Below are 25,769 nucleotides of genomic sequence, written 5' to 3'. Positions count from 1 at the left end.
GTCTAAAAGGCAGATTGCCTTCTACCAGCTGCCCAGACCAAGGTAGGACCAAGATAACTCCTGCCAGTTTTCATTGCTGGTGACATTTCTGATCAACTTTTAAGAGATGGAAATACTACAGTAGTAGTAAACTCCTCATGTAAGATACGGAAATTGCCATTAAAAACTGAAAATTAGGTTCAGAATTCAGGTCATCCGTATGCTACCAGCAGGACCTACCTATGCTGTTCCAAAGGTTCAGCACCTGCAAGCAACCATGCTCCTGCAGTTCATCAGCCAATTCACATAAGAGTTACCTTTGCCTAGATAAATTTTACACCTGGTGATTGAACTGGACGGTTACGTTAAACTGCAATATTAAAGAAGCTTATGCTTAAGAACTTAAGCATAAGTTGCTTAAGTTTCTTAAGAAACTTAAACAAAAAGCATTCAGAGATGACACATCTCCAGGCTCTTGGGCACCAGCAGCAGTGGTTTACCTCCTGGCAGTCCGCGATTCCTGCTGCACCCTCCTCCTGCGGTACCCACCCTACCCAAGGCTACCACAGCTCTTTACACAGTGCTGGCTCACTGTCACCGTTCACAACTGAGCTTTTTAAGGTAACCCAAAGTTGTTGTTTATTTATTTTAATAGTACTAAATAACATAAACCGCAATGATTTGATAGCTGTTACACCAGAGGGGAGATGGAGTGACAAAAGCCTTTGATGGGCACAGGGTAGGCAGAACCCCCACCCCCTCTCAGAGCCTTTAAGTTCCATTACCATCACCCCATTTTAGGTATCTGCATAAGAGCACACAGCCTCTTCAGCACCCTGCCACAGGACTCCCAGCAATGCCTCATCACACGTGTTCATCGGACCAGTTCTGCTAAAATTCCTGTAAATGTGCTTCCTTAATTGAACACCTGTGTGCTAGGTTAAAACTTAAGCCAACTACTTGCTTTTTCCCTCCTGTGTCAATGAAAATACTTTGATTCCACCACTGCAACAGAATTTTTTTAACCCATCTTGTCTCTTCTGCCATTTAACTTTACATTTCTGAGACTGCGGCATCGAGAGTGCAGAAGTCAACGTTTAACGCTGAAGTAATGTGGGCTGGATACGCTTGTCTTATTTCTAAACAAGCATGCCTAGATTAACAATAAACTTTGGCCAGATATATATTTTAATTTGCATGTTTTTCATATAGCATCATCATCATATGTGTAAAGTGCTAAAAATGGAGTGAAATCTTCCAGCTGTAAAACAGTTCCATGTGAGAAAACAGAGCGAGATCCTGAAAACTCCCAATTCGTGTCATGTGCAAGCATGTGTGCCTGTGTCTTTTTTTTTCCCCCTCATCTAATTTCATCTGTGAGAGACTGTCCCTAGAGGACAAGAGAAGAGAGAACCAATTATATCCAGAGGTTGGCTTCCCCAAAATGAAGGCATCTGTTCCATGCCAACAACTTCCACATGGAAGAAAAACAGAACTTTGAAGGCATCTGCGTTCATGGTTGACAGTCGCAGATCTTAGGGTCTACTGTAATTGCCCAGCTGCAAACATGATTTGGTTGCTGCTGTTGTCAGCTGATCTCCTCGCACTGAGAAGAAGGGAGCTTAAATAGCAAATAGCTGGCTAAAAATCAGATATTCTTACAGAATCCTGACACCTTTTCCCTTCTGGAGGAGGTATTTTTCCTGGTACAACGGGTTTGATGGAAGTAAATTGCAAAGTGGTTTTTAAACAAACATTTTACAAAATACCCTGCTTTAAAATGCTATTCTTTAAATAACATACAAGTACAAGCACAACGTGCTCATTATTTGTTAGTATTTCAGGCTGATATTTTCTAAGAGTGATTCAGAAACCAGTATGATTCACCAGCCACATATTCCTGCAGCCCACCTTATTTAAGCAAGCAGTCTCAGTAAAACCAAGAGCACACCTGAGCAGAAGCTCAGAGTTTTCACCCAAAATGCATATGGCAGATAAATAACTAGTATGATATTTATTGCTCAACTCACACCACTTCCAACGTGAGTAGATACTTTCCAAAAGCCACTTAAAGAAACATTACTGGTAGTTCAAAACCAATTCAAAGCATTGGGTGCGACACGTGCAGCAAGATACTCTGCAACGCTGTGCTTCTTCACTGTTTAAAAAAAAAATCAAGCAAACAGTTAACAAGAAGCCCATCCAAAGTAGCAAGACCCTAGCTGATTTTCCAAAGCACAGCTTTGAGTGTCATTTAGGGATCCAAGACTACCAATTGTCCAGTTGCAACAGACAACAAATCCCAACGGGCCTAAGCAGAAAATGCATTTATGTTCCCTCCACTCACAAGATAAAAGTGGATCATAGTTTTTAGAAATATTTCATGCACCTCATGAGTTTTTGTAGTTTTCTTACCTAGGACTTTTATCAATAGCTTGAAAGAAGGAAGATGCTGTATGTTAGGAAAATACCTTTTTTGTTGTTTTTTGTTTTTTTTTATTTTTTTTTAATAGAATTCTTTATTATTCAGCTGGGTTCCAGCTGCAGCCCCAAACACACTCCTCAGCAACAGCACTCTGCCCTTCCATCCAGGTAGCCACACAGCTTAGGAAGGATGGTAAGGACTCCTACGCAGTTTCCCTTGCCTGGCACATACCTCAAACTATTATGAACACATAAAATAGTGAACCGGGGGGGATCCAGTAGGCCTGACACTTCCTGAGCAGTGCTGAATTGCCTCCAGGAAGGACAAGAGTTGGGAGCGAGGACAATTAACACAGCCACCTGCTTCCTGTGACCTCCTGGGGAACAGACATGGCCACTGACGACCTGCAGTGTCACTGCCCATCCTTCTCTTCCCAGAGAAGCTGCGGGATAATAAAAACAATAGTGGCCAATAATAGCTCTGTAAGAGGAGAAATTTAGGCCTGGACTTTAAAAAAAAAAAGAAAAAAGAAAACATCAAAACCCCCCATGAATTTCATGGGAAGGGGATGGGACCAATAAATCTCAGAACCTGGAAGGGAAATTATACACTGATTCATTCTTTAAAACTACTGTAGCTGTTATTTACTGTAGCTGTACACTTCCCTGGAAATTTTTGGAGTGGGCAGCTGGCTTAAACACAGCTTAACACAGCTCTTGGGGTACAGAAGTTGAGAATCCTGGTCCCACAGACTCAACAGGAACCTTTGAGAATATTATTACAGAAGGCATAAATTTTTTTCTTCTTTATACAGAATTCTTCACCAGGTAAGTCCATCATTTACAATTCAAAGAGAATGACTTATTTTACATTAAGACCTGAGCTAGCCCACTTAACCTTACAGAAGATAATGTCACTAGGGCCATATCTGGATCTAAGTCTCAGAATCGTTCCAGCAAAGTATTAAGATCACAGACGTGAGATTGGGAGCACAGGAAGCCTGAAGGCCCAGCTCCTCAGACTGCTATTTAGACAAAAGAAACACCATCTTCAGTAGAACTGGGCACGTGAATACCATGGAAGATCTGAGCTCCAGTACTTCAACATTTACAAGCACTGCTGACCCATGAAGTTGCATTAATCACGGCACACGTGAAATGCACGTAACATTCAGAAACTAAGCTAGGCTATTCAGTTCAGTACGATGGTTTTCTTGCTCATCTGCAGCATGCTTTAATACAGGTTGCAGCATGCTTTTCCAGCATTAAGTGGTTTGCCAACAAGCTTTAAAAATAATAAATAGTACAGTCATGAAACAGCTTTTGCTTAATGGTTCCTAGAACTCAGTGACTTCACTCACTAAAACCCTTTCTATAACATTACCCTTAAATACTTTTAGCAATGCCACCATTAAAATAAAATAAAAAAATCATCCTGGCGCTACCATCCATTGATAGCACACCCGCAGGTGCCATTATCCCTAAAGTTGCTGGCAGCTTTCTCTGGCATCACTATGCTTTAATGGCTCTGGCAACAAACCCCACCTGGATGTCACTGAAAGCACTCCTTTGGAGCACTCTTCCCAAATATCCATTGCAGCAGTATCGTTCCGTCTCCTTGGTTGCATCCTAATCATCTCATTTTCTGGCAATAGCCTCACCTGCTCTCTTTGTCAAAGCCTGAGCTGGTCTAGGGCAGTTCTCTTCTTCAACTTGTCTAACGCATGTGCGAATCAATCTTGGGATGAATTTTCCAAGAGGATTTCAGGACAGCAGCTTTGCTGCTCAGATTGGATGTTCACTTGCATCCCGGCTTCAGAAGTGATTGTATTCCATCCTAGTAACACAACCTGACCAAACCAATGAGGAAGCAAAGCACAGGAACAAAACCCTATCTAATTTGATGCTTTGTAACAGAGACTGTTAAACCCTGGGACTACTGGAAGGCACACAAAGAGGTACTCAACATACGACCCAGCCTGTCACGGCAGAAAGAACCAGCATCCCAATACTGCCATTAGAGAAATAAACGAAATGAAAACTAGAAAATGTATTCTGGGAAATAAATAATTATGGGAAAAAAGTTAAGAAGTTTTGGGGGTTGGATTGGGATTTTTTTTCCCAAGCTATTCAAAATGACACCTGGGCCACAACCAAAACGGCATCTGTGTGGTCACCGTCAGAAATCAAAAAATGTAGTCAGTAGGTCTCCAAATAAAAGGAATCACAAAAGAAAATGGCTAGTGGTAATGACTACTGCTTATACAAATTGTATATTAATATCCACCAAGGCAGACGTACATAGGCCTCCTAGAGCTACAAAAGTAACCAGTCTTGTAGTCTGTGATGGTCATGCAACCATCTCCCCAGATGCCTGTCAGAACTCCTGGTTTTCCCTCACTGCATCAGCCTGGCTTTTCACAAATAGTATCTCTTTTATTGTATGCCATTGCCTACCACTGCGTGCAGATTAAATCCACTCCGCTAGGTGGAGTCTTCTGTCTTTCCAGACAGCAACCTGATTTCCAAAAGAACCTATTATCCTCCATGAACTCTAGATATTTACTTCATTATAAGCACCACAGTCTACCTGTTCTGATGGACAGAAAACTGGCGATGAATCAAACGCTGTCTTGAAATGACTGAAGAAATCATGAACCATCCCATGAAGATCCCATGTCAGCTTGTTGCAATACAGGATCATTCAGGAATATTGTTGCTGTACAGTTCTGTACAACGCAACTGTGCTTTTATGATGACTAAATTCAATAAATAATGCTGAGTAAAAAAAGGTATTGCTTAAATAAGTCACGATATCACACATGCCCAAAAACTACATATAAACAAAACCAAGTTGCTGAACTACTTTTAAATTCTTTGTGTGTATTCAGAATTATTTTTAATATCTAGGATGCCCGTCCTTTCTAGGCATCCCAAAATGCATATAGAAAATGAAAGGGAGTGTGAAAGGATTTCTTTCCATATTCACATTTCCATTCACAACCACTGGAGTTAAATATGGCAACTATTCAATAGGAACAGCAAAACTGCATGCAGCATTTTTGGCAAAGAATAAGAAAAACAAAGCACTCCCATGAATGTGTTCAGAAAATGTAGATAAGAAAATCTGGATACCCTGCATCCAGCTATAATCTTTCTTCTGGAGTTGGACTCCACCCCAATCCCTGTGAAAAGTACCAAAAAATCCCACAACCAAAGCAAGAAGCCCCTCGGTTTAAACACTCTCCAGGCAGACAGCATCTCCACTAACACACTCCGACAGAGCATTTGCTCGGTAATATTCGCGAGCAGAAAGCTCCACGTAGGCGCCGAGCACTAACACGAGGCTCCTCAAGGCTCTCGCATCCCTGGGTCAGCCGAGGTAGGGCCTCCTCAGCACGGCTTCTGCTGCTGGCAGATATCACAAGCTATTTAAGGCTACAGACATTTTGCCCCGATTGGCCGTGTTTTTTGTAATATTTACTTCTCGTACATATGTCTATAACTATGTATACGTCCCACAGAAGGTGAGGTTTAACAGGGTTAGCTTTGTTGGGGAAAAGGAGGTTTGGAGGAGAGGAAACAACTTTCATGTTTAGAAGATTTGAATCTAGTGACTGTCACGGGATGTAAACACTCTTCTGGGGAGGGAGGCTTTTTGTTATGTTTCAGGAGTGCACAGAGTTTTGGATAAAATCTGTATAAATAATCATCCCTCTGTCATTCAACATAAATTTATGCACATGTGTGCACACAGTTATGTTTGGGAATACAAACTATAAAGTAGACATGCCACAGACAACCTACCACAGGCACGGATCTCACGCAAAATCCATTCTATATTTAAATTCTGGTTTACTGAATTTTAATTATTTCTGATCTGTAGATCACTTTGAGGGAAAATCCCCCAAGGTCAAAAGCTTACAAATCCAATTGCAAAACCAAACAGAAGCATCACCAAGGCCCTTCCCCATGCAGGCACCAGCCAAAAACCCGAGTTCCTGACTACTAGATTAGAATCCAAAAGCTAAAACCTGTTCTAATATTAAAACCAGGTAATTATCTATGTTGAAACACAGAAGTAAGTGCTCTCATTTTATTCTGCATGTTTACTCATGTACACAGGGTTCTATAGATGTAACAGTGAATTATCACTTCTTCATTTAGATCCTTATTTATAAAATTAACAAAGACATACCCTTTTCATTAGGTTTTTTGTGTTTGGTTGTTTTTTTTTTTTTAATTAAAAAGCAATAATGTTATTTTCTCTGGAGATGCCTCTGATAGAAAATTTATGCTTTACCAATGCTGTCCTTTCCAAGTTCATAAAACTCACCTGGGTTAGCAGCTCCACAGCAGCAAATATTTTTCTATATATTCATTTGTGCCTGATCTAATAATTTCATTTAACCATAGAAAAACTTACTCCAAAAGCCCCATTAACTAAAATGTCCTTGATGAGCTTCAGATTTGGAGGTACAGCAGGAATGAAACAAGCCCAAGAATGTTCTGTCATACTCTGAACATCCTTTACTTTGCACAAGGTGCTCAGTAGTAGGTAAAGCTGTACTGTTGCAATGGGGAAGCAGCCACCCATCATTTTAAGATACAATCATAGTTTATTAATAAAATTATTTTAAATGTACGAGTTAAATCCTTTTACCAATAAAGCGACATTCAGCTATCCAGTGCCATTTTTACAGTCCAAATAGATATGGTCCTAATTGCATAATGCCATTTTATCTGCTGAAGATAAAAGTGCCGATAAACAAAAATGCACATTAGGCAGGAGATTTTTCAGAATAGATTTTTTTTTTTAAATAACCCACTTGCATTAACAAAAGATTGCAATGGCTTCCAAATTATAGGGTGTTATTTTTAGTGGAAGTAGTTCAATATTCATATTGGAGCAGATGTAGCAGTTTAACAAAACAGCTCTTCAAATCCTGCACAAATTGAAAACAGGAAAACTGATTGCATTTTCTCTTATCACTTTCCTTTTCTGAATTGACACTTTTGGCCTTCTGAAAATTTACACATGGCTTTCATCTCAACAGCACCTGCTGATCAAACAGAAACCTAACATTTTCATGAAAATGGTATAAAGGACTAGTTTTCTTTTTACCATCTTAAAGGGCATCAGCAGTCCACTTGATGGCAACAATTGCTGAGTAGATGGCACACTCAGAATACATTTTATATTTTCATTACACTTACTTTTAAAAACGAGTTAAATCACCAGTGGCTCTTTCATATTAGCTCTTTGTCTGCTTTAAACTAATTTCAATCTCTATCTCTGCCTAACCCTGATGGGTTTCATTCCACAGTCAGCTAGATTTTAAAGAACATCTGAAAGCCTTTGAAATAATAAGACACGTTGCATGTTCTGCAGCCACTGGGTCTTCTTTATATATGCATTTATATGCAATCATATAAATCAATATATGCAATTATGCATGCACATATTGCACAGACATTTCTTTCTGCAGTGCTTATACTAAGGAAAAAATGTGTGTGTGTATATATATATCATTCTGCTATAGCCTCACTGCATTAAATTCCCTGAGCACTGTCAATAGAGCATGTTGAGGGGGGAGAAACACGAAGTGCATTTATTTATTTCGAAGTTGTTCTTTGTTTCCTTTGCAATCTTCAGACTGGGAGAAGGTCTAGCAGGTGCTCTGGAACTTGAGCATCAAAACCAGGTTGAGATGCTGCCATTGGCAAACATGGCGAGCATGTAAACAGCACAAGCAGAAGTCCTTGGGCTCTTGCAGAAGTTTAACGTATATAAAATATGAAACATAAGTACCTTGTTATCCTGTTTGCTTCTGAGCCTGTAAACTCCGAAGCGCAGCAGCAGGTAACAAGGACCGTCTTCCCTTGTACATAATTCTAGGTGTAATTAAAGATACTCCTGAAACCTGCTACGTGTCAGCTTAACTGATAGAGCCCTAACCCCTCTGAAGTACTCTGCTGCCATCCATTACCATTCTGCTTCAGTGATAAGGTAACCTGAAGGCAGAGATGACATACAGTAATATATGTGCCACTCCAGACAGTTGGTTCGTGAATTTCAGTGTTTCATCATGCTCACTGAGGCAACTGCAAACCTGAAATGTCAATATGTTCAGTCAATGGAAGTAAAATAATGGGGCTCTATTGTCTTACCCTATCGATCTGCTGCTGTCAACAAGAATACATGCCCCCCTGGCTTTAAACAAATTTTAATTAGGCTTTTAGTTACCGGATCATATCTATATATCTATTTGTGCAAACACTTGACAAAGTGAAACGGCAATATAAATATTTCAAACTTTTAAATATATTTTAAAGGGAATTGTTTAATGTTGCTTTAAGAAATGATCGCCGATAAAGCCGTTTGCCAAGGCAGTGTGCGTGCACACTTCGCGTACAAGTCTTCTCAATCTGGCAAGAACCGAAAATCGCCATCAAAAGTCCAAAAACAACAACAAAACACAGGCCACTTTTCCTAAAACCCCCATGTCATGCTCTGCGGGGCTTTTTGGGCGCCAGGAGCCGACACCGCCCCGGCGCTGACAGGGTGGGTGCCCGCACGCCCGGGCGTGACAGCCCGCTCCTGTCAGCGCCCCTCACGGGAGCGCCGGGCTGGCGGGAGGGACAGCGACCCGCCAGCGCCGGGGCGAGCTCACGGCGGCGGGGCGCCGCGGCTCCCCTGGGCCCCAGCCGCCACCCCGCTCCCGCCCGGGGCCGGGGGCGCTCCCGCCGCGCCAGCCCTTTGCCCCTCCCCACGACCCCCGTCCCGTGAAACACCCAGACAAGCCGCTCTCCTCCTCCCGCCACTGTGTTTAAAGTGGGGGGTCCTCAGTAACCTATTGTTCTCCGGCCACCTCCTCGCTCCCCGCGGGCCGCGGCGCGACCGGCGCTCCCCCGCGGCCCCCCCCCGGGCCAGTCCCCTCAGCGCGGCCCGGGGGAGGCAGCGCCCAGGCCGCGGCCGCCCCACGCACAACAAAAGGCAGCTCCCCTCTCCCCGCCGGCTAATCTCTGCCTGTAAATCCCCGGCCGCCGCGGGGCGGGGAGGGGGAGATAAGAGGTTACATCTTCACTTCTCCCCGCTCCTATCGACTCGCGCAGCGCCGAGGGAGCCGGGCGGCGGCGAAGGGTGTCCCCCCGCCCGCCTCTCCCCGAACCGCGGGTGGAGATTACCTTCCGGCGGAGGGAGGGAGGGAGGGAGCGAGGGAAGGAGGGAGGCGCCGGCGCGGCCCGGGCTTTGTGCGCCTTAAACGCACCTCGCAGCTTATCTGCGGCGCGAGGAGGGCGCATCGCGCCTCCGTGGCCCTGCCGGCGCGGGGGGAGCGGGACGGCGGCGTGCATCGGGGCGATTACGGTATCAGCGCGGCCCAGATGGCGGCCGGAGGACGCGCGGTGGGTGCGAGGGAGCGGGGCTGGGGCGGCCCGGGGTCCCCAGGGAGGTCGTACCGGGCAGGAGGGGAGGCGCCACCTCCGCGCTGCCCGCCGGGGCAGAAGGCGGCCGCGCCCGGGGTGCCCCGGTCGGCGCTTGTGCCCGACCCTGGAAACCGCCCGAAGCCTCCCCGGGAGAAGTACCCTGCAGGAGACCCAGGGGAGCGCAGCGCCGGCTCCCCAGGGCTCCCCTGCCTGAGGCCGCCTCCATTTCCACCAAGGTGACATCCCCATGACTGCCTTCGCCTTCTGCCCAGCTCCTCCTCCGCACACCGTCCCTACGGCCTCCACGGAGCACGACGGCTCCTGGCCCGCGAGTCCCCTGGCCCAGCCCGGGCACAGGATGTACCCGCTCCCGGTATGGCCACGTACCTGACCCGAACCACTCGGCCTTGCCGTGGCGGAAGGGCCTGAACACAACACTGCCACTATCACCAGAGGGTGAGCGATAAGCTGGAGTAGGTCCCTACACTTAACAATTGAGGTTCTGAGAAAACAGAGGGTTTAACTTTGACGGGCTTCATCGAAGAGGACCAAGTTACCATGGGGTACGGTGAGGGGAGGCAGCAAAGCAGCCCTGCCGGCCTACCACAAGCACAGCCAGCCAGCAGAATGGCTGCACCAGCACCAGGTTGCCAAGTCCACTCTACAGACTCAGGTTTTAAAGTTATAAAATGTTTCTCCCTAGGAATCAACGCTTATTTGTTAAGGAAACACGTTTCCCTCGCACGTCTGCAGAGGAGTACGGTGAAGGCTGGGACAATGATGGCACGCTGGAGTGAGACAGGCATTGTTCAGTGCAGAACTTCCAAAATCACTCATCCAAGAGAGCAGGGTTTTTTTCACAAGAAAAGAAATAAAGGGAATTTGACGCATAATACAAAGTGAAAACCAGAACCTAGATGGGGGAAGGGTGTGTGTGTGTGAAAATCGTGTCACTGCAATGAATGTCAGATAAAAAGGGGTCTGTCACAAATCCTCCACTAATCCAATAATGCGAAAACCTCTTGGTATCACTGAGACATAGCACAAGGTAATTTTTTTCTATTAGTTTTCATAAACCACTCTATATGTTTAGCCTTAGAAAGACAGCAATTTGGCGAATTTTCCTATCACAAAACCAGGACTTTGATAGTTCGTTAAAGGCAAGCTGATTTTCAGATGTCAAATTTACTATGCATTCCTCAGCCAGTATTTTTACCCTGAAGAAGGGCTGCTTCTCCCTTAACTTCCTCCAGTTGTCAGTTGTGTGACAACCATATTTAGAGGTAATCAGACAGGTCATATTACAAAAGTTAGTCAACTCATTTGAAACCTTAGCCCGTAAAGTTAATGGTATGTTCTATGCATTTCTAAAGAAAAGTGACTTTACAGAGCTTTCTCTCTGCATATGTTCTTTCAAAGTATTATGTACGAATGAGAGATCGCTCTTTTTAGGGATTTTTGTTACCAATTTTTTTCCTTGAAATACATAGATATCATGCCATGAACTAATTTAGGATCCATCAGATTCTCATCTTGCAGGGCCACAACGTGCATCTTAGATCTCCGTTGGCCATTCCAACAGGCAGTTCTACTACTTGAATCACAATTCTCTACAGAAAAACTAATCCAGGGTCCTTTCTAATGTAAACAGCTTGCTGCGAAAACACATTTAAAAATAAAGCAATGTGCGTTAATAAAATAAATACAGAGTACAAATGTGTAACAGAAGTGGTATTCCATAAGCACAGCTGTCTCAAAGTCCAAGCTGCAGGCTAGAAATCTTAATTTCAACTGACTCTCTCTTAATAATGGGTTACCTTCCTATAAAGCGTAAAGTCCATCTGCCCCAGGCAGATAAGTTTTGAAGCATTAGAACAGATAAGAATCTAACATTTTCTTTCATGTATTGAATATGTGAATTCTAGTGTGCTATAATGTGAGAGTTCCAACATATGACCATTATGGCATAATATCTCATAGCTCAGCTTGTCATTACTTCACTTGTAATTCTTATGTTAATTATGTTCATAATTACTATAAACAGATGTGGTAGAAATTCATGTGACCTTTTACTGCAGAATGCATTTCTCACTCTTTCCACTTTATTTCAGTAATATAGTGTTAAACCAGAGGAAAGTATTTCTGACACACTCTGCATGTATGTGTGTACAGATTGAACGTGAAACCATTTCTACCTCATATTTCAGCCCAAGGACCACCTATATGCCAGTGCATTGACACGAAAGTGACGTTAACTGAGAAGTCTACCCTGAAAAATACCCCTAAAAGACTGTGCTGTCAGTGAACCTTTTTTACTAAACCTAGCTAAAGCCACCACTGAAGCCCAGGACTTAAAAGGAGCACTGCATTTTTTATTCAGCACCTTTGTTAATGCAGCAGTATCCTGCCTTACAACTACAAGTACATGACAGCCATACAGCAATTTATTTTACTCGCAGCCCAACCATCACCGTCTGTACACAAAACACATTTACAATAAAATCACTATGGATTTCATTAAGAGAAAGCCTACTCGAATTTCATTTCTTTGGACCTAATCTATAATTAGTGTGGACAGACAGGTGCAAACCCTTCTCTACAGATGGCTACTGGAAATGGTGCAAAATAGCTCCTTCTGTTTAAACAACACACAGATAACCTGCTCTGCTCTTATCACTTACAATTACCTCCATTATACTGAACTAATGTTTACTTTAATAAAACGTCCACCGTTCTCTAAACGTTATTGGGAAACTTTCATATCAATGACAGGAAAAAAAAAAATGAAGATAGAAGTCGATGTCTTTCAGGTGAAAATATTTTGGGGAGAAAAAAAAAGCACCTTTTAAAGGGCAGGATGTTTTGACTTTGATTTTACATCTGATTGTTTATCCACAAAACCACACAGTATACTACTTCCTGATGTATTTATGCTACCATATATTAAACTAATCAAGTTTATAGTAAATAAGAACAGGATAACTGAATTTTTGAAGCAGTTCTTTATAAAGGAACACCTATGTGGAGGACCCAAGACCAATTACGTTACCATTACCATTTACATTAAAAGTTCAGTTTTTAAACTAACTCTTTTATATCTTTCACTTGAAATAAGGTGAAGAAAATAAAATCTGGAAGCCAGTGTTTTAAGAATTTACACTCTCATTACTTATGCTAAATGCAGTGTCAGTTTAAACTTTCATAAATATTATAGGTTGCTATTAAAGGCTGTATGAAAAAGAGCAGGCTGCTACTAACTACGTGGATAAAAGTTTTTTTAATGTATTCAGATCTAAAATTTTCTTTTTACATTTCTTTAGCCAAGCCATAAGAAATAGCCCCTGCACAACACCAAATTCAGGTTTTATTTCAGCTGATAAGGCTTCTTGGTCTCTGCATGACAACTTAAGTTTCTACAGAACAAAGAACAATATCTTCTCCCCCCTCCCCGCCCCCATCTAAAAAACCTGAAGCTCCTGCAGTTAGCAACGTACCAATATCCTTATTCAATTAGCTAAAGATTTAACAGTAATGGACTGTGGCAAGTGGATTTGAAAGAGGAAAATGACAATTGCGAGCCTTTTCTCCCATCACCCCCAACGCAAATACTGCAGATGCCTGTTTCACCCCAAGTGTCTGGCAACGAGGAGCTTGCAGTCGGCACAGCACCTCAGCGAAGTGAGCTTCGCATTCAACGCCTGTCGTCTGAAGTTCATTTCAGAGAAGTGAGAAACAGGATTTGACAGGAAAGAATGTCCTGAACCGACTAGCCACTGACCAGCACTCCAGGTGCAGATATTTTTCTCCCCTTTATCCTATACACAATACTTCCAGTACAAAACTCCATGTGCGCGCAGGCATACACAGTGTTAAGCGTACACAGATGAGAGACACCGTGTGATGTTTAACTGGTCCATTATTTAGGCACGAAATGAGTTAACGTTAAGGTGGTCAAAAATGGTAGAAGGCAATGTTTTACTTAAAAAGATTTTGGAAACTATTTAAAAGCTCAAAGCCTTTGAAGAAAAACAACTTGAGCAGCAGTTGCCAGGAAGCAGTGACCTAACACTGCTGTCTGCATTCCATTACAAACAGAATGGTTCTTGTCTCCTACAGCATGCTCACGGCTCGGGAACCCAGCCGCTCACCCTCCCACAAACGCAGGGCCCAAGAAGTCCTGCCATCGTCTCCTGTACGCCTCGCCTGCCTTCAGCTTGCCAGAGACATCAACGGATTTAAGGGTGGGTTGGGTTTTTGGTGGGGTTTGGGGTTTTCTTGTGCTGATGCGTGGTTGAGCTTCCCATGACAGCAAAGAAAAGTGATGCATGAATGGAAAGTAGTAGCAATTACATTGAAGGTTCAGATGTGAAAGAACTGACCTTTGAAAAGTTACCAATTATCAAATAAAGTGCAACTTCCTAATTGAAAACCTTTACAGCAAGTCTGCAGTGCAACTCGTACCTAACAAAGCCTTAGCCAACTTCGTATTTTCATAGACTGTACAGTTATGAATAAGCCATACTCAGATCTTTTTCCTAGTATTCTTCGTACTGATGGGGAGCCACAGAAACACCTAGTGCTAAAACCAGGACGTATAAACAAGATAGGCTAACTTTTTTAACATTCAGCCGAGCTGAAGGAAATTCCCTGATCATATTGGATTTCCTAAGGAAATCGGCCCAGAATAAACGGAATGAGGTTTTCAGACTTCCCGTGGAAAGGTCAAGCATGAGCTTTAACAACTATTAGAAACCAGTTTCAATCCTCTCGACTATCCAGATTCACTAAACCGTTAGCAGAAAAGCAGAACAGAAAACTTGGACGATAGAATTCAAATCTAAAAACATTTTTCACGTCTTGCTTCAAACTACAGTTAGCAAAGTTGCTTATTTAAACTTTCCATTGCATCTGTCAAGATGCGGAAGTGGAGAAGGAAATGTAGGGCTACAAGGGTGTAATTAAATAAATTATATTCACCCTTAGCCCTAACATATTGTGTTTACAAATACAATAATTATGTTTCTAGCTACATGTCAAAAAATATATTTTCTAAGTCCTTCAAAACGCATGCAGCATTACTGTAAGTAGAAAATAAGTCAAAACAGATTATTAGACCAAAAATGGGGGGGGGAGGGGCAGGGGAAAAAAAAAAAAAATCCTGCTTTGGTCAGCAACTCGGACCACCGTCAGGGGATAAATCAATTTGCAGCAGCTGTGGACAGCCATTTAAGTCTGGGGCCTGAACAGATTAATTAGGAAAAGCGATGTTAAAAGTTAAAGGGGTCAGCGTTACATTAAGCGCAGGAATAGCTGCCGGAGCGATCGCTCGGCTGTACACACCGAGAGTCAGCAGACATCCTTTCAGCGAGTCAGGGCTGCGCCTGAGCCGAAGGTCTGGCACTTGCTGTGTTCCCACGGGCAGCGCGGCAGCTCCCGCTGGCTGTTTTTAGGCGGCATACAGCCGTCCGTGCCCAGCCCCTGCCATGCCCTGCCCGCCCCGGAGCCGTGCGGCCGGGGCACCGGCGGCCGCCTCCCGCCCCGCCGCGCTCGGCGCCGCACAACTTGGGCAGCCCCGGAGGGAAGCTGTGCTACCGCCGGCTCGGCCGATGGCGGCCCGCAGGCGGGGGCTGCCGGGCGGCACGGCCGCGGGGCTGCGACGGGCAGGTCCCTTCCGCGCCGCGATGTAGGGCAAGGCAGAGGTAGGAGGGGGTGTCCGGCCGAGCCGGCTGCGGATCCGGAGACCGCGGGCTGCTCTACCGGAGGAACCCCGAGCGGCTGTTCCTCCCCCGGCGGCGGGCGGGCAGGGCGGTCCCGCCGACCCGGGCTCCGGTGCTGCGGGCGGCAAGCTGCGGAGCCGGCGGGGGAGGCTGCCCCGGCGCCCCGCACCTTCGCCCTCCCGCCTTCCGACTCCTCCGTGAACTGAAGCTCCCTCTTGGAGCGAGAGGGATTTGAGAGCTGCCTCGGATTAGTTACTTTCAGTTTCTCTCTAACATTTAGGAGAGCGGAGCACAGCAACGCCGCAGATATTTCTCCAGAAATGAACGTGCGGCGGGGCCGCGGGTGCCCCAGCCAGGCTGGCAAGTCCTGCCCTACCCTAATCCCAATTTTAGCCCAGCCTCGCAACTTTGCCACTAACAAAAGGACTCGAACTCGCCAAAAGCCCAAGGCTCGTCTAAACGGCCGGGAGCGTGGGTTTCACCCTTCCACTCCCCCCTTATCGCGGGTGTGTTACGAATTTACGGAATCAAACCGTTCTGCCCAGCTACACGAGATGACACAATGACATTGTATCGCAGTTTTGGAAATGCGATCCCTAACGCTGCCCTATCGTTTTAGGAAAAGGGACACTTGCAAGACCGCGGTGCAGCTAAAGACGGCGTGCACAGCCTGAAATATTCCTTACCAAATAGCCCGAAGTGATGCTGCCAGTGCTACATAATCCGATCATTGTAATGAAATAAACAGAAAAAAAAAAAATCTCACCAGAAATATTTCAGACACTCCGACTCACACTGGCTTAGCTGTGGTCTGGGGGGGCGGAAGGCAAGTCCATTTAGGAATGGAGACAGAAACCCTGCGCTATGGAAGAATACCTGCTTGGGAGGGTTATTTTCTAAAACAACTGGGGAGTTCGGTTTCTGGGCTCTTGAGAAGTATTCGGGGTGCGAGTTTGTGAGCCGGGGACAGCGGGTGCCAGAGCTGCATGCAGTGCTGACCTGGCCCGGGCGCGGCGGCAGCCCCGGCCCGCCTGGGTTAGTCACAGCCACGGGAGCCCCTCGGAGCCGGGGGAGCCCTACGGGGAAGGGGAGAGGGAAGGAAGGGGCTGGGGACCCCCGCCCCAGCGCGCCCTGCCCGCGCCCCGTACTCACACTGCAAAGGACCGGAGATTCCCACCATTCGCCACGGGCTGCGAGCTGCAAATAAAAGTTCCCGTCCTGCTCGGGGGAGAGCCGGCAGCCCAGGCTGCTGGAGGGGCGAGGGGGTGGGAAAGGGGAGAGCAGCGCAGCGCGGCTTCCCTTCCCAGTCCAGATGATCCACGTCCACAAAAGTCAAAACGAGCTGAGGAGAAACTCCAGCTGCTCTTCCCCCCCCTCCCTCTCTCGCTCTTTTTTTTTTTTTTTTTAAAGGAGGATCAGCTCGAGAGAGACGGCTGGTTCCACGGGAAAGGACAAGAACCAAAAATAAAGCAAAGTCTCCAAGTCGAGATAGTTAATACCCAGGTCCTTCTCCTTCCTGCCGCCGCCGCAGACAAACGTGATGTGGAGCGCAGGGAGCGGCCGCTGTCAGTGGCGGGGTCTCTGCGTGTCCCCGGGCAGCCGCCGCATAGCTCTGCCGCCGAGCCGAGCCGAGCCGAGCCGAGCCGCGCCGCCCGCCCGCCCGCCCGAGGCTGCGCCGCTCGCCGCTCCGCGCCGCTCCCCGCGCCGCTCCGCCCGGCTCCCCCGCTAGCAGGCACCTCGCAAGGCAGGCAGCATACTGCCGGCAGCCGGCCCGGCCCCGCTACCCAGGTGCAGGGGGGGAGGGCTTAAAGCAGTGGGAGGTGATAGAGGTAGGAGACATCTGTGTCGTGAGGAGGTTAGTGGGGGTCAAGTATATGTTAACAATAGGCGAGCGCGGTCCCTCTCGGGCAGCCTGCCTACTCTTTCTTTCTTTCGCTCGCTTTTACTGGGTGGACATCTAACTTGCTCCCTAATGATGCCTCCCCGGCTTTAAGAGTCCAGACTGCCCTGCAGTAACCCAAGACAAACACTTTCTCTAGCCATCTGGAGAGCTCCTGGCTGCTCTGCCTGTGTCTCATCACTGTGTGAAGAGACAGCAGTGCTAGAAATCAAGCCACTCTCAGATCTACTCTCTAATCCCCTTCTGTTAGCTGATTTCCAGTCAGACTGTTTGCTTTTGCATTAGATAATAGCCTTAGAGAAAACAATTATCATTTTCTTTTTCCCTTTGTTTTTCCTTCTTTCTAAAGTACAGTATCGAGGAAGGCCTCCCTCTCTCTCTGTTTTTAAAAAAAAAAAAAAGAAATTTTTAGTCTTTCATGGCTTGCAGAACCCAGATGCAATTTCACACTTTCCTGGAAGGGGATTCTGGATTCTTCGGAAAGCAGCGACACGATCGCAACTGCAGTGAAAATTAATTACTCTCATCTACAATTAATAGAAGCATGCCACCATTTGACTTCGTGTTTCATTACATAATCGTTTCGGTAGGCATCCATATATTTTCCAATTCATCAGTTATTCCCTTATACGTTTTGCAGCGAATATTATTGTCAGCCAACAACCTACAGCGAACCAGTACTTCTGCTATCGCGTTGGCACCACATAAAGAAGGCGTCTCCACAAAAAAAAAAAAAAAACAAACCACAAACCCAACACATCAACTTCATATATTGAGTAAAAAAGAGTGGGTTTTTTCGGGCTGCAGATAATGGGTTGGAACTGTCAGAACTGCCTGGACGTTTAGCTTCATTTTTTTCAAATGTCAAGTGGGAAGTAAAAGAGCGAGCACAGAAGGGAACTTCTGATCAAACTGCATTCTTTATTCCTGTACGTACACGTGCACACGTGCGCGCGCACACACGCACAAACACACACGCACGCTGTAGGCCTGATCTTGCAAATTTACAAAAGCACATATATAGATCTATTGAATGCAAAGTAGGCTTACTTGTGTTTATCATAAGCACATACGCATTTTCGGAAGGGGAGGAAAGCATTTTTATATATATTTATATGCATATTAATAGCAATACTTGCCTCTGTGGCTGGCTTTGAAAATTTGGTTGATTTTGAAAATATGTTTAAAACATGTTTTATGATCTGGATAAATCTACCTTTTCTGCAGATATTTAGGGACATGGAGCTTTAATCGACAGGTTGCCATATACTAATATGGGGTCTAATTTACCTTGAAGTGAATTCAGCTCAACGGAGCGTAAATCAGGGCATGTTTTGGTCTACTGTGATTTCAATTTACAAAAATGGTGAGAAGCCACGAGTCTGGCATTGATTTCTAATTTAAAAGCTATCTGTTCTACAGAGGTCTATTTCAAGGCCAAAATCATGGGAGAACCTTTAAAAAAGTATTTTCAAATATTTTAAAATAATCTAAAAGGCTTCCTTTGTCTATGACAGATCTAGAAACTTTAGTCGAGCCTGAAAATCCTTGTGGAGCGATACTTCCATCCCAACTGTTGTATGTGTAAGCTGAAAAATGAAGAAGAGATTTGCCAGTGGTCCCAGAGCATGTTTTGCTGAAGTGTCAGGGACTGAACACCGAGTCCTAATTCTCAGTTTACAGCTTTAAAAAAAACCCACAGCACTTCCTTTTTGGCGTGTACCTTCACTCTAAAGATCAATTGACTTCCCAGGTATTATCTTCCAAAATAGGGAAGGAACACCAGCTTAGATTTAGAAACTCTGGAAACTCTAGTCTGGGCTATTAGCAATTAAATATCCACCTCCAAATTGACTAAGTTTACAGGCTTCTGTCTTCTCTTTCCATAATGAGAAAAATACAGAAATCACCTATTAAACTGCTGGCCCTGGCTCATATTGCACAGCTTTTCCCACTGCTCCCAGTAAGAAAAAAGCCTACCCAGATAACAAAGCGTAGTAGGGAGTGGTAAATACTGATTACTTCATGGCAAGTCTGCTTTTCTCAGACACTCTGGGAGAATAAATTGACGCGATTCCTAAATAACAGAAGATTGTAACCATCAATTATTATCGTTATATTGCAAAGCTGATGATTGAAGCCTGACTTATTGCAAACTTCTCTTATCCATACCTCCTTCTGTTCTGTTTCCTGAAGAAAGTATATATGTTTCAGTGAAAAAGGAAAAATAAACATGTTCTTTGAAAGATTAATTCATGTTTCAGGAAGAAAAAAAAAAATGCAGCCTCACAGTAGACCTCACAAATACTTGGTAACTTTACACCCTGCAGATTTTTTCTGCAGACTGTAGATGCCATGTCTGATTTGACATATGAAGGATTTACACTGTGTATCACTATGTGACATTGTGTGAGAGAAAGGCTGGTAAAAGTATAGTTGCACATGGAAATCAGAAATATCCTGCTAGGCTGTCCAAATCTGACTATATTTTGATTGTACAGAGACCGATCAAATGTTCAGAGCTGAAACATGGCTTACTCTTTACTCTGAATAATTATATTATGGGCAGTCATCTGCACTGAAATTCTTGGAAGAGAACTTATATATCAACTCACCTCATTGCTGTACAAAAATAGAGACAAGTATGTCCCTCCTAATTGTCACTGCCTTGCAGCTCGGAGTGTTACACACTGTCACATGTCCCCAGCCAGAGCTCAGACAATCTCCACAAACACTTTTCCACTCAAACTGTGCCAACTTTAAGTCCATGCTTGTTTTCTTCAGCCATGTCTCTCGATTACAAGTGTCTTCCACTTCCCAAAGGCTTGGTTTCACCCTCTGTGAAGCACGCGAGAATCTCGCTATTTGCTTCCATTGGAGCTGGATTGGGCCTTGGCATGTGCATCGTGGCTGTGTGTAGTTGCTACAGTACTCATTTGACAAGCGCTCGTTTGGATGGAGTGGCACAATAAATGGTCACATAAAACTAAATAGTCAGATAGAATGCTAAGTAGGATCCTTGATAGCTTTAACGTATGAACCTTTCCCTTAACCATGTTTTTTCCAATTTTCCCTCTAGTTTACAAGTGTATTTTACATGTTAGTGTGGGCCACGCTTCATTTTCATTTCAGTCTGTTCGCACACCTATTGTAGGACGTGCGGTCTGGAGGACGGCACCGGGACAGAGGCTGCTGTGGGACTCACATTAATGTTGCATCTACTTTCTTCAGGAAATCCTTCCCAGTTTAGCCGGAGCACAGGCAAAATCCTGCCTTGACCCCTGCACAGAAAAGCAACAAAGACGTAAAAAGTCCCAAGGTGCAGAAATGCTGCCCCCTGCTCTGGGGCTTGGTGCGAGGTCTGGTGAGTTGCTGGATGCTCTTTGCAGCTTCACATATGGGGGAAACCTGCACCAGGACTAGCGCTTGATAACGGGAGCAGAAAATGTGCAGCGGCAGGATAGATCCCCACCCTTTAGTATGCAAAGCATGTCCACTAGGTGATGTACATGCTGCAAGAGCTGACATATTACCTGCTTCCTTCTCTGTTCACACTATTGTTTACCCTTTGCTTTTAGTAGTGAGCAAAACGTATTAAGTTCCTTCCAAATTAAAAAAGAGAGGCTATCTACTTTCAGGAGTTTATAAGCTCCACTGATGTACATTTTGACATCTTCTCCTTGTCCAGTGTGATAGATTTTCGCCCTGCTTCAGGTATATTTATTAGGGATATTCCTTAATTAAATTGTACGCTAAGGATACTTTTTGCTTTCTTTTTTGCCTTTTGGCATTGTCAGGGCTCCTAAAACCCCTTTAATATTGCAGGATTCTGAAGCTCTTTGCAGAAGAATATATGCACAGTGACAGAAAAAGGGGAGCTGGATTATTTTGGAAAAGATCACATAAGCAAAATTTATATATTGGCAGTCATTTGTGGGAATGCCAGCTTTGTCACTCATTTTCAGTGAAATATGGCTTCTTACTAAAAAACAAATCTTTTCAAGACAAAAGATACTACTGATTAAATAAAGCCATACCAAGCAAAAAGAGGGAGAAAAATTTTTTTTTAAAGTTTCTTTTTCACAGCAGCAAAAAGCTTATCTCATCTTAATCCATTGTCTATGTTTTATTTATGCAAATAAATATGTATTGAATATTTATTAAATGAATATTTAACATTAAATATATTTTTAAATAGAACATGTTTATTTTTAGAGCTGAAGGTTTTTTGTCAGTTCTGAAACCAGGAGAATACATTGTGCTGAAATAATACAGGCTTAGCGCTTTTTCTCTAACAAACGTGAAAACACCAAAATGGAAATAATAAATTTGGTTTCCATCAATGTCAAAGAGCAGGAAACATTTTGCTGTTGAGGTTCCTGGAAGCAATAAGTGCTGTATTAACTGCCACGCAACACACACACACACTCTCACACAGGATACCTCGCCTAACAAGGGGAAACCGTTGCCCTAACACACATGCACACAGTTCCTTAACTTCCCACCTGCTGGGCAGCCACCTGCAATAAACGATAGCGGTCTATTATCAGACAGTAGTAAAATAAGCAGCCACAAAGCTGTTTACCTAAACACCACCAGAAGTCCCTCAAAAGCCAAGCTGCAGGCCTGGGCAACTCTTGCCTCCGAGGTGAAGCGGGGACTTCTCGTAGGACAACCTCTGAAGGGCAGCACGTTCCCTTTTTAAATACACCTACTGTTCAACTAGAGACAGCGACCATCTGTAGTGTACGTAATGGTGCACAGCCACTACACAGTAATGAATCCAAGGTGCGTGATCTGTTCCAGGTTTCCTTTTGTATATACGCAGTCCCTCGGTGCTACGTCTCCTGAAAAGTACAGTGACATTTTGTATATGGAAAGCTAACAACATAACTCTCTTATCTTTTTCACTGACATGTTGACAGTACATTATTCCACTTACACACAAGCTTAAATTGGGAATATAGCTGTACTCCCTGCTGGCTGCAACTAACCAACATACTGACCCTGCTCCCGAATCGAAAATCTGGCTCATTCAGGTTTCATATACTCTTTTGGAATACCAGATCTCCATGTCTCCAGCTGTAAATAAAAACAAATTGGTCTAGCTGGGAACTCTATTAATATCATGACCTCAGCATGATGTAACTGAAACCGCATTTTCCACACACCCCCCAACCACTGTTTATATTTGCATCGGATTAGGTTAAACAAAGGTAGGTTTTAAAGCCTCCGTCTGGAAAAAGAAGTCTATTCCTGAAGGCAGTTTTTATTGTAGTGATTGCTTCAAAATGCGTGTGTCTCTATAACCTGGAAAACACCCTCGCAGAGATCCGTGAATACTCAAGAAGCCATTTAGAGATGTTGGTATTCTAGTTTCCTTTATATTGTATTTACAATTGTGTATATACTTATGTTTTGACCCTTCCTATGCAAGTCAAAATCAAGTTCAGATGTTGCCTTGCTCGGGTATAGTCCTTCCATGACTGCTTTAGAATTCACAAGACAACGATTTAAAAATCAAGTTTTAACTCGGTTGTAGTGCACAGCTTAAGCTGAAAAACACATACTGACATAAAGTAGGTATTTTATTTTAAAAAGTATCATAGCAAACAAAAAATTATATCTGAATGTTTCAGACTTCTGTGGAAAGAACTCAACTAGGTAACTGAGTCTGATACTACTTCATTTGTTGGATTCTGTTTGGAGCCTGGTTTATTTTTAGAAAGAAATTGATGAAATCTAATTTGCTCAGGAATAGTTATTTGCAGACAAATAGCAACTTAAAATGTTGTCTCATATGCACATCATTATAGGGAAGATGCTTTGATACATCAATCACTTATTATTTCTCCCCTCAGACAAATAGGAAAAGTAGTAGTGAAGAAATGATGTCTTGTAGGAGACATAAGTATTTTTAACTCTGTCCCTGGCAAAAGCTTTATTTTTATAAACTTTTAAAGATGGAAGTTCAGAGGACATAGGAAGTAAATAAACCGTAATTCAGAAATATTCAGAAAGGGTAAAGAACAGTGTGAGAGATCCTATTTATAGAACAACAAGGAAATAAACATAACACTTTTAACACTACACAGTGCAATGTAAAAAATTAACATTTTAAAGGGAAAGTAACAATAAGGATGCCTAAGAAAACCCACGTATTATATGGTTAAAAAAATTAAAGAGCTAAATTCAGCCACCTTTAGTTGAACTGAGTAGCAACCAATTCTGGTGTGTTCTGTGTCAGTTCATTGGAACTTTTCTGGAAATTAGGTGCTGCAGCATGTGTCAAAATCTCATCCAAAGTGCCATAATAATTTATTGCCCGTCTGCAGAAACAACCTGATTCTGTCTCACTAAAATAACTGACGTGTTTGGCCACTGATTTCCTAGGAAAGGAGCCGAACTAGAACACTCACAGACCTTATTACTAAAAATAGTCTCCTTTTCAAATAACATATTTTTAGCTCAAACTTCTTTCCTTATTACACAATTACTTGCCTTTTAACCATGGGCAAAAAAAGTAAACATAATGTGTTTGATAGTTATGTCCTATATAACAGAAACCAAGCAAAATTTAGAAGGCGTCTTCAAAAAATTCAAAAATAGAAACTATCTTTAGCCTGCAAGCCATAAACATGTTAAAATTTATAAAGGATTCATTTGCCTGTTTTGACTGTATTTTCACGGCCAGCAATGACACAACTTATAAACTGTGTCTCTAAATCATCCAGGAGACCCAAGACGGTGTGAGTTCTGAGCCACTCTCATCACCTATGAGACATGGTGCTGCCAAAGGTCCAGTTTACGGCAGCCCCTCCGTCTTTGCAGGCAGCTTAAAGAACTGGAAAATAAGCTTTTCGGAAGGTCCCATGTTGGAAATGGACCCTTTCTGTTAAACATCTCCATGTCCAATATCACTCTGGTATCTTCAGCTCTGGTGTGGCAAATCTGCAAGGAAAATGAAAAAAATGTTCATATTTTAAATTAGAGCTGATGAATCATTTGTATTTGTCTATTTGGTGGTATAGCATGAGCTTCTACTTTGTCCTTTTACATTTTTCTTATTTTATATAATGAGATTTTTTTTATACTGACTAGGCTACTATAAGAAGGTGAATACCTTTGTGGTTATTTACAGAAGTACTTCCCTCTTCTCAGAGTGAGTAATTATTCAAACTTTATTGAATAGGAAAAAAAAGCAATATATCTGACGTTGATTTTCCTATTTCTCTTCTTCACAGTTTTTTCCTGGAAGCTTCCCAGTCATGCTTGTTTATCTTGTCATATAGTTTTGAGGAAACAATATACATCTCCCCATGTCCTCCCTAAGCCTTCCTCGATCCATAAAAAAATCTTCTAGTGAAATGTGCTACATGGCAGCAAATTGGGGATCCTGATGAATTGTAGGCTTCAGTGATTTCTAGATGAAGTCAGTCTCTCTGTTTTCTGGGACTTCTGTGAAATTGATTCCTTCAGATTTCCAGTTTCGAAGCCGGAGATTTCTTTCTATCGAATTTAGCATTCTTCATCAAAATGATCTCCTTATTGGGATCACTGTCACTCAGCATTGCAGAGGTCAAAGCAACTAATTAAAAAAGCTGGAAGAGTCTAATATACTTTCTCATTTAGCTACATCAGAAAAAGATTTCCTAATTTAAGTTTGCATAAGCTTTGGGATCCACTCCAACAGTTAAAGATGAAAGTCTGAGGATTCCTAGAGTTCGCACCTTTTCATCCAAAGGCCTTTAAGCAGAGCCTTTTAAGACAGAAGATTTTCATCAGGCTGGATGCGATGTGTTGGGGGTTATTCCACATCACAAAAGGTATTGTACTGGGCCTCACAGGCATTGTATATCTCATGGGGTATCTAGCTCAAATATATATATTAAAAAAATATATATATATATATATATAAAACTTTTCTGTGTTCTACTTTCTTGTGGAATGAGTGGGAAGCAGGAGAGCCACTCATCTTAAAAAAAAAAAATAAAAAAGGAAATACCCCAAACAACCAACTAGACTTTTTTCTCCTTCAGAATAGCTTTTGCTATTCTTTCCCAAAGTGTCCTGGGTAATGTTGTGTTTATGACAGTTCTCTGAATTCTTTCTTTCTGGTTATCACAAGATTCCTGTTTTGACCCCATGGTTTTGGAGCTACTTTACTTAGAACTATGATACCAGTATTCTGGGCCACTGCACTGCAGTTGTGCAAATATCAGGGTCCCTAATGGATCTTTTGTAATAACTTCACTTCTAATAGGCAAACTACAATTCTTAGAAAAAAGATATAGGAAACTTGAACAGTTGTTAATGATAGG

General features: G+C 43.3%; 1 protein-coding gene across 2 annotated transcripts in view; it reads right to left on the bottom strand.

Moving 5' to 3' along the window:
* The window catches only part of RUNX1T1 (RUNX1 partner transcriptional co-repressor 1), a 115,104-nt gene extending 97,799 nt beyond the window's left edge, over positions 1-17,305 (bottom strand). Inside the window, exon 1 of one of the 2 annotated variants that reach the window (XM_064442425.1) lies at positions 16,701-17,305. Coding sequence is in view for 1 of the 2 variants with exons in the window: in XM_064442427.1 (XP_064298497.1) it covers positions 16,701-16,728 (28 nt within the window). In the remaining variant the exon portion in view is untranslated. The remainder of the gene's footprint in view (positions 1-16,700) is intronic. The other variant, XM_064442427.1, reaches the window with a different exon arrangement.
* Positions 17,306-25,769: the final 8,464 nt, after the last annotated feature.

This window comes from Phalacrocorax carbo, chromosome 2 (genome assembly GCF_963921805.1).
Source record: "Phalacrocorax carbo chromosome 2, bPhaCar2.1, whole genome shotgun sequence".
Lineage (NCBI taxonomy): Eukaryota > Metazoa > Chordata > Aves > Suliformes > Phalacrocoracidae > Phalacrocorax > Phalacrocorax carbo.
This window is presented reverse-complemented; position numbering and strand designations above follow the sequence as displayed.